The 9,679-nt window shown below is 43.7% G+C and overlaps 1 protein-coding gene across 1 annotated transcript in view; it reads right to left on the reverse strand.

Moving 5' to 3' along the window:
• Positions 1-9,679, reverse strand: part of SERPINB7 (serpin family B member 7) — a 43,866-nt gene extending 34,187 nt beyond the window's left edge. Inside the window, exon 1 of the mRNA XM_090285409.1 lies at positions 9,595-9,679. Coding sequence (XP_090141535.1) covers positions 9,595-9,672 — 78 coding nt within the window. The 5' untranslated portion in view covers positions 9,673-9,679. The remainder of the gene's footprint in view (positions 1-9,594) is intronic.

Raw genomic sequence — 9,679 nt, forward strand, 5'->3', positions numbered from 1 at the left:
GTGCCATTAATCTGTCCACTTTTTAAATCAATTAAAACTGCTTAATAAAAATATATTTCAGCATTTGATAGGACAAGTCGCTCAAAATTGCTTCTTGTTTTAAAAACCTTCTGGGCTATTTTCACATATTTAATTTTTCCACAGGAATTTTAGGCTTATTTTTCAAGGAAAAGCATCCCAGTAGAGAGTATAGTGGCATTAAGTTCTGTGACTTGAAAATCACACTGAGTCACACGTAACTTTAAGGAGAAGAGAGCCTCGAGCCGTGGTGCAGCACCTCCTGGAAAACTAGCATAAACCTTCCTCAGGATACCAGTCCGCAGCCTGGGGGGTGGAGGGTGTGCAGGAAACTGCAAACAGGGACAAAGCAATGGATGGAGACTTCCAGAACTCAAACAAGCACAGACCTGACTTCCTTCGAGAAAGGGCCGAACCGTTCAGTCACTCAATGTTTACTTGTGTGTGAATCAGAGAGAAAATAAACTTGGCTTTGAAACCCCAAGCATAGAGGAATTAGGGTACAAGCTAGAAAAGAACAGAGATGTAGCATCTTCTTAGGTTAGGTCACCGAGGCTGTAAGTCACTGGGCACAATCCATCCAAGCATATCCCATCAGTCAGTAGTACTCCAGGTCTTGGGAGAACCCTTTTCTTTGACGCTGAAGGTTGGGTAAGTTTCACTTTCGGACCTGCCTTCAATTTAGTTCATGCCATGTAAATGGCATGCAGAGTTTCTGTTTTCATAACTGGGGAATACTACACAGTTGTAATTGTGGCACAGTGCAATTCTGTGCAGTGACCCATTTAGGAGCGCAGGTCAGACTTGTTCTTCTCTGGCTCCCGTGGCCTGGAATATGTTCCCAAGTCATGGAATTCTCAAAGCATGGCATGGTGATATGTTAAGATGTAAGTCATCAAAAATGAGACCTTAATCTAGTAATCTAGTGAATGTATGTTCAAAGGACATGATCTTTACCAAAGGAAAGCAGCTACAGTAGTTCTTTTGCGTAATAGTCAGTAATGTCTGCCCCACTCAACCCATATCAGCATTATCACTGAAAGTCGCACCTCACATTGGTTATGGTTCATTAGCCCCTAACCTCCTTTCCTGACTTTTCCTTATTTAAAGTACTCTTCATAAATGTCTTCTATTTCCATAACACCTTAACATCAACTTCTTCACTTTTGGACTAGCAATCAGCCTTTAGGTCAAGCATCTGATGAATTTGAGTATTACCCAATTTAGCTTCTGACCGCGGCTTCATCAGGATTATTTTAAAATAAGAAAAGCATATTTTAGACCCCTTCATCAATTTTAGGTGGATTATTTTCCAATTTTTAAAAATATTAAATGTTAGACCATCTCAAATGTAAACTCATTTTAGGTTGAAAATTTTTTAATATTTAAGGAATAACAACATAAGCCCTAAGAACAGTTTATCCCAGTGACCAAAGTTCTTTCTGAGAGATGTCTGAGTTGTTTCGACTTGTTAGCATACTATTCGCACTTGTTCCAAAATGAACTAAGGGCAGGGGAGTTTGAAGCACGAAGCTTCATGGAGGTGACAAAATTTTCAACAACTCTCCGGAGGATCTCAGAAAAAAATTATTTCAGCATTTTGATATGAAAAGTAGAGGTTTCTCTATTGGTGGTGAGGGTGCTCAGTCTCCTCCTAGAGCAGGATTTTCATCCATGCTTCCATTCTTTTCTACAAACAATTACCAAGTGATTGTAACCCTGACTCACCCAAACCCCCAGGTGAAGGGACACCGGACCACGATTGCTGGATTCCCAACCCCCACTGTTTTCCTGATGTAATTTAAAAATAAGGCTATGACCTAACCTCCACTCCAATAAACCTCATCAAATTTTTGATTTATAATTACCTGCTCATATTATGGGCCTAGGAGTAATTCAATGTTTAATTTAAAATATCCTCTTGTTATATTTATATAACTCCTGTTTTTGACCAATTCATGATAATTGAGAAATAAAGGTCACTCTAGAAAGTGTTGCTGAATGCAGTAAAACAGGTCATCACATTAAATGACTCCTTTTCCCTTAATATTTGTACACAAAAAGGCAAAGATTAATAAAGCGCCTACTTTCCATGCCTACTTGAAAAGTCTCAGTGAGCAAACGCTCAAAGCCACAGAACAGGTGAGTGTGAGGTGCGTCACCTACACTGGGGCCTCCTGACACTGCATCTCCCACACTTGCCAATGGCCACGGCTGTTTTCCTCGGAAGTGGTGGAAGTCAGACGGAGCCTATACCACGTCCTCTCAGTCTCTGCTGCTGGCTCCTCTTGTTCGCTTTATGCTCCCCTTGTTGCTCCCTTTCCTCTTCCCACTCTCGCTCCAAGAGGTCTCACCCGCTCCTGTCACTTCCAGACCACCCGTCACTGAGGCGCTCAGGTTTGTATCTCCAGGCCCAACCTCTCCTTTCCCTCCCACATTCAGAAGCCCACTTGACATTTCACAGACATCTCAAATGTCTCGCCTTCTCATCTGCCCTCCTCATCTTTCCCCAAAGCTGCTGTTCCTCTCCAGAATTCCCATTGTTCGAGTGTGAAATCTGAGAGTGACCTTTGAGGTCTCCATCGCCCCCATTCTTATGCAATCCATTGCCAAGTGCTATTGAGTCCTCCTCCAAAACATATCTCAGGTCCATTGATCATCTCTCAACTCTCGCAATGGTTTCCTCCTTCCTTACTCCTGGAATCACTTGAATTGTATCCCCCGAAAGTATGTATCTAACTCTTACCCCCCAGGACATGTCAATATGACCTTAATTGTATCTCCTTGCCAGTTGGATGTATGTCTGTCCCTTATACTCTAGGTTCCATGAAGACAATGGCTGCATCTGTTGTGTCACTAAGAGAACTTCTATCCTGGCAGAGTATACGCTAAAAATAGTTCTTCAACAGGACAAAAGGATCTCTTTTTGTTGGTGACTATTCTCAGGAGTGGCATGTCCCGTGTTAAGTTAGCTGAATTCCATCAACTGTGGTAAAGTTAAATTTACAAAATGTCGATACAGTAAATTATATCCCATAGACATGAGATTAATCCAATTAAATCAATATAACATTTGAGATTAAAATGCCATTATAAGGAAGCATACTTCCTCTTTGATGTTTGATCTATTGAACACGGCAGATTTTTGCTTGCATGCACTTACTAATAGTCATGGGAACTGGCTGAGATAGCCATGACACACAGGTCAAAACCATGCCAAGGAAACCATGCAAATCAGATCCTTGGCACATGAATGTGCCTGAAGCAAGGATCCTTAATATACAGGATCTCTTCCCATTTCCTTTCAGCCCATAAACATGCTGAAGAGGCCACCACATCTCCTCAGCCTGATCCACACTGATGCACGTGACCACCTGAAACTCAGACTCAATAACAGAGGCATGTCTTGGGCAGGTAAGACATGAATCAGGATACAAAATCTACATCACTAGAGAGAAGAGGAAAATGTGGCAATCTTATTTCAGAAAGAAACTCCACAAACATTTTGGTGTTGCACATAAAGCCAAAGAAGAGTGTTAACTATACTAAAACTCATTTTAATAAAGTGGTCCATTCAAGTCCTTCATCTTTTCTCCACCGTTGATTCAACATGCATCCATGCACTGATTCAACAGATTTAAAGCGAGCGTTGACAAGGCACTAAGCCCAGCACCATACTTCAGGGATGCTACAGTAAGGAAGACACGATGTCTTCCTTCTTTGCGCCCCTAGTCTGGGCTAGGAGACACTTGATGAGCAATTAAAGGCAGCTCAGAACGTGCCACAGCAGGTGATGTCTGAACAACCAAGAAATAGACCTCATTGCACACCAGGGAGAGTGGAGAAACCTAGACCCATAAGTTGGACCTGGTCAGATCCAGAGGGGCAGAAAGCAGCCAGAGCTGCACAGACAGCCTTTCTGGGGCCACAGAGGACAGGGCAGCCCCTCAAGTGACCAACAGAGCTCGTGGTCAAGTGCGGGAAAGATAAAAATTAAAAAGTCAGAATGGGAGAAAAATAAGGAAAGAGAAAAGCTAGGTAGTGAAATAAAAAGCAACTCAGGATTTGAAAATAATCAATTGTGGAAGAAAAACAAACACGCATTCCCAGAGAGCCTGCTGCTCTCCTTCATGTCTCTGCGTCATGTTTCTGTGTGAAGGAAAATACGTATCACTTCCCATCTGTTAGTGTTAAAACGCAAGAGTCATTACTGTTCATTATCACCAAGAACATTAGTTTTCAAACTTCAGGTTACAATCCTTTGGGGGAAATGAAACAAATGTTCTGGATAGACACCAGCATTTTTTTAAGCAAAATACAGTAAAATATGATAATATAGGATAGAGTAGGATGCATCAGAGCAGATGCGTAGAATAGAACAGACCACAGAGCACTGCTAAGAATAGGGACAAGTATTATTTCATGTGTGCACACACATGTGATCAACTACAATGTTATTGTGAGTCACAATCAAAATTACTTGATAGCCACTGACCAAGAAGAGCCCACATTTAACGTTGATTCCACTCAAGTCTTGACATACCTTTGAAATCTTTCGTAAATATTTAAGGCTTCACACACAATGTCTCTCAGACTCTGGCCACAAACAACGTTCTTGCTCTTTGCGTTAAGTGTACTTGGACCCGGGGAAGATGTCTTTGAAGAAGTGGGCTTTCTGCCAAAACCTCGTAGAGTTCATCTTCCTGCTGAGAGGATGAGGTGCTGGAGAGGAGCCGGCCCATCACACACAGGCACCAGGACTGCCATGAAGATTTTCTTTTAAGCTTTATGTTAGGTACATTAGAAACCCAGATAACGAGCATCTGGTCATGGAAGGGCCAGGCTCTAGAAGATTGTGCCCCATGCATCCTTCCACAGCCAACTGCTACCTCTCCAATGGTCAGCTACAGAAGGGTTTGGACTGGATGAAAAGTCACTGCCATTTACAAGCAGTTTCTAGACAGCGGTTCGATTCTGGAGTGTTACGGTGAACCAGGGAGCATCTTTAAGAAAGGAGTTCATGACTTTTTGTTTCACTTCATATCAACCGATCTGTTCTAGACAGCAAAAAATTGTTCACAATAAAATTGAAGTCCCATGTGCCACTTTTACTGCCAAGAAGGGCACAAATATGTGAGGAAAAGAGCTATTTGCTGTGGATGGTGTTTGGTTATGGGCATGGCTAGTGTGTTGGGACAAGTCATGGTCATGTCACTATTAAAAACTTCTAGGGTTTTATACTCGTGAACATATCGAGCTCACATAGATCATGCCTTTCTTTGTTGTTTGCTATATAGGCCAAAGTTGATCATGGCAGCTTGTACAAAGCGTGTGTGTGTGTGTGTGTGTGTGTGCGTGTGTGAAGAGAGGCAGAGAGAGAGTGCCATGAGAATGTGGCAATGACAGTGGCCCCAGATAGGAAGAGATGATTATTAGAATATGAGGACAACACACCCCTCTGGTAAAGCTACTTGTAGTTGAGGGGGCAGGTTAAGGTTGAACGAGCAAACAGGACAGGATCCCTCGGAAACTGAAGCCTATGAAGAAGGCAAACTAGACTGTGAAGTTGAAAGGAAGCACTCCTGCTATTTTGCCCAGTGCAGTGCCCAACGCTTACAATCATATGAAAGATAAAGCAATCCATTGTAGTTTAGAGGATGTGTTTCATCGCGAACTCTCGCGAGCAGAGGTTGGCAAACGTTTTCCGTACGGGGCCAGATAACAAATGGTTTTGGGTTGTGGGCTGTGTAGCTATTTGTTGCAACTCACTATTTCAGCTGTACCGTGAGAGCAGGCGTGGAAAAACTATATAAATGGACATGGACGTGGACATGTTTTGTAAAACTCTATTTACAAAATCAAAGGGCAAGCCGTGTTTTGACCAAGAGCTGAAGTTTGCCAGCCCCTACCCTACATGGTGCCATGGCAGTCCAATATGGGGTTACAGGCTTTGGCAAACCACACAGCTGATTCTTGACAGGTCTATATCTGACTTTATATCTTAAAACCATTGCACCAACAAAATCCAGAAAAAGACAATAGCAAATTAGCATCTCTCTTGACCCTCACATGCATCAATATATCATCACTATTTATTCTATTATTATTATTAGTCCTATCTTGCAGATGAAAATTGAGATTTCAAGCTATTCAATTGTTTATGCAAAGGTACACACTTCTAATAGATGGGGTAGAATTAATAGACAATCATTTGATTTTGTTAGAATCAGAAAATTCAGAATCTAAATTTCCATGTTGCAGCTGACTGAATTCCCAGACAAGGAAGATGGACCATTGGTGTTACAAATTCTTAACATTGAACACAAACTTCCAAAATGCTGATGGTGAGTAAAGTGGAAAGAGGTAGCGAATTTAAGAAAAAGAAGGCTTTTAGTTCACTATAATGCCAGCTACAAAGAAAAGAAGGTTCTTGTCAGTTTCTCTCCCTCTGCCTCTCCCTCTCTCTCTGAAACACACACACACACACACACACACACACACACACACACACACACACTCCACCCCAGGACTCTGGAAACAACCAGCAAAATCTAAAATGTAGAGGAGTCTGGGAGGAAGCCACAGAGCTAGGTCTAACTGCCCTACATAATGGATGACTTCTAATCTCCCAGACTCTCCTTCCCAGCTCCTCAAAAGATGCCCAGTGTGGGGCCGGGAACCTCTGCTTATCCCCCACCCTGACTGCAACTGGGACAGAGAGGAGGCCCAGGCCCCTCATGTCATATTGGAACGAACGGCTGCATGGCTTTTTTGTCACATCTGAGTGCTGTCACTGAGGGTCCCACAGGTGAGATGGGGACAAACCAGCCACCAGCTGGCACTCCCTATATACTGTACAGTCTCTATATGCTACACACACACACACACACACACACAATGATTTGATGGGACCCAATACACAGTGGAGTTCATACCGGAGACTGAAGCAGGTAACAACACGTGTGGGTCGGCACTTTGCACCCACCCAGCATACTCCCGTTACGTTGACATCCCTGCGCACTGTCTTACAAAGAGCATCCTTCTGCTTTTCAACATCAGAGGTTTATGGGTAAATCTCTAACATTTATCTCACTAAATGCTGCTACTATTTGTTTCCCCCCTGGGGTGATAACATATTGGTAAACCAGGATAATAACCTTAGAGAGAGAACTTGATACTTCTTCATTTATGAAGTGATGCAATTCTTCTCAATACTCAAATAAGGATTTTTAAAGTTCTTCAAGATGCAGATCTACGGAGCATTGGTTGTCTCTCTAACTCACCTCTCCACGTGATGTTATTATTGCAAGAGACTCTTGCTCAGCTAACCTCAAACCCCAGTGTCTGCCTTTAGAAGAGCCTCATTATACACCAGAGGGGCCAGTAGGGAGAAGCTAGGATCATCCTCATTTTACCCTTAATTTTTGTCCCCGTTAATGTCTCCTCCCATCCCAGTGTGTCTCATGACTTCTCCCAGGAAAAGAAAATTTGAAAACAAGTGGGAAATGAGAAGAAAAAGACGCAGTGAAATTTTTTTTTGCTTGTTTTTTTAAAGTGTTTTTCATCATTTCAGAAGAAGTAGGGAGAAAAATTGGACGTCTCTAACTATGGCCTGAAACACCACCTTCAATTCAACACCTCGCCTTAAACACTGTGAGGCACTAGGAAGTGATTAAGACATTGTCGCTGCTCCGCAGTCCCCATTTAAAAATTGCACGACAGCGTGATGGCTGGAGATGCTCAGAAAGTGCTTCCGGGAGGTAGGGGGACCACGGAAGGCTTCCGAGTGGGGATGATGTTCAAGCTTCTCTGGCGTAAGGAAGGACACAGTTCAGGGGGCTGTGCTGTGCTGGGGGGGGGGGGGGGGGCTCAGGAGCAGAGCGTCACGGAGTCTCTCTCTGAGCCGTCCATGACCAGCATTAGCCCTGACCCCGTCCTCACTCCTCCCAGGAGCCTCTAAGACCACAGGGCCAGTGCCTATAAAGCGTCACTTACGGAGCTTTTACAGCTTTACTGCTGCTCTGGTCGGCACGACCGGAGGCAACACCGCCAGGCTCAGACAGGAAAACATAACCTGATTAGTTCTCAAAGAATAAAAGAGAAAATCTGGGTTTGCTCCGCAGCAAACGCGAGCCCATCTTCATTCATCAAACACGAAGCAGACGCACACTTCCCTGGGGGGAGACTCAGTTTCTCATTCCGCCCTATGTACGTCCCTGAAGCACTTCTCAGACAAATGGGAGACTTGACACTTTTTCATAAGAAAACCATCCCTAATAGTTTTACTTAATCCCCACAGAGGAATCCCTGTGATTTTATCAGTATAAATACAATCTTCTCTAATCGTGTGTGAGCGCTGGAAATCCTGCCGCAGACTTTAGATCAAAAGCTTCCAGATAAAACGGCGCTTAAACACAAGGTTTCTTGCTGTTACCATTTCTTTTCTAACTGCCACAGGTTTGGGGGACTCACAGACATAAACAGTCCTCCTCCCTCTCCTCTGTGTCTTGCCCTGTAACAGGGTCCCGTGAGAGGCCCCCTCTCCAGCTCATTGCTACTGGCTACAAAATCACAAGCAGAGATGTCCAGGCTACAGATTATCGTAAAGAAGACCATTGCAGCGCAGAGCTCGTCCATAGCTCAGTTCTGCCCAGCTTGGCTTTTTTTTTTTTTTTTTTTAAGAGACTTTAATTCTGAATAAGTTGATCAAGTACTCAAAAAAATGCCTACTATTACTAAAATAAAATTTTAAAAACCCACAAACTCAGACCTCTCACCATTGCTGCTAAAGTTGCCAAACAGCACTGATAATCATGAAAATAGAATCAACGGGGAGTGTCTCATAGCTGGCAGGCTTTTGGGGTGACTATTATCATCATTACATTGTGGTCTCTAGCTTTTGTTTTTGACCTAAGAGTTGACATGCAGTTGTCACCAGGGTTTTAGTCCATTTGCTATGAAGAAGAAAAGAAGAGAAAAGAAAAGGAAAGACTAGCTTATAAATATCTATTCCTCTCATTCTTTCACACGTCTATTCGGCATTGTCATGACTCCCGGCGATAGAAATCTCAGACACAAGCATTAAATACATTCCGTGTGCAAGTTACGTTTCATAAGCCTCAGGATTTTCAGCAGCTGGTAGGCATCTTTCACAGAAGGTAAAGAACACAGTGTTGGTTTTCCTTTATCTGACAGTTGGCCATCGTAATAGATGCTACCATCCACTGTCGCTCTAAGCTCGAAGACCACTCTACAACAAGCATGTAGACAGCATAGATGGGGCAGGGGAGCTTATGATGCCTTTGAGGAAATGCAGGAGGCTATGGATTTACCAAGCAAGGGGGTGTCTGACTGTCAAGAGCCCGCTTCTTCCCACCCAGGAGCCATGAGGAAAAAAGAGGTGCAGAGACTGACAGTGATGGGGGGTGGGGTTGTAGCCATGCAGTTGGGCAATACTGCTCCTGAAGCAGGTGGAAACGCCGCTCTGGGGGATGCTCGTTCACTGGCGGAGCCCGTGAACACTGCAAAGCCTAGAAGGTGCAAGAATGACCCAGCATGTGTAAGAATGCCACTCACCTCCTCCCACTGCACTTCGGAGGCCTTCACTGCTGGCTCCAGGTGTTCCTCCCTCCTAAGACTCCTCACCCCTCCCATCTCACCT

Source organism: Furipterus horrens, unplaced genomic scaffold, assembly GCF_987537825.1.
Source record: "Furipterus horrens unplaced genomic scaffold, mFurHor1.1.pri manual_scaffold_8, whole genome shotgun sequence".
In the NCBI taxonomy this organism is placed as follows: domain Eukaryota; kingdom Metazoa; phylum Chordata; class Mammalia; order Chiroptera; family Furipteridae; genus Furipterus; species Furipterus horrens.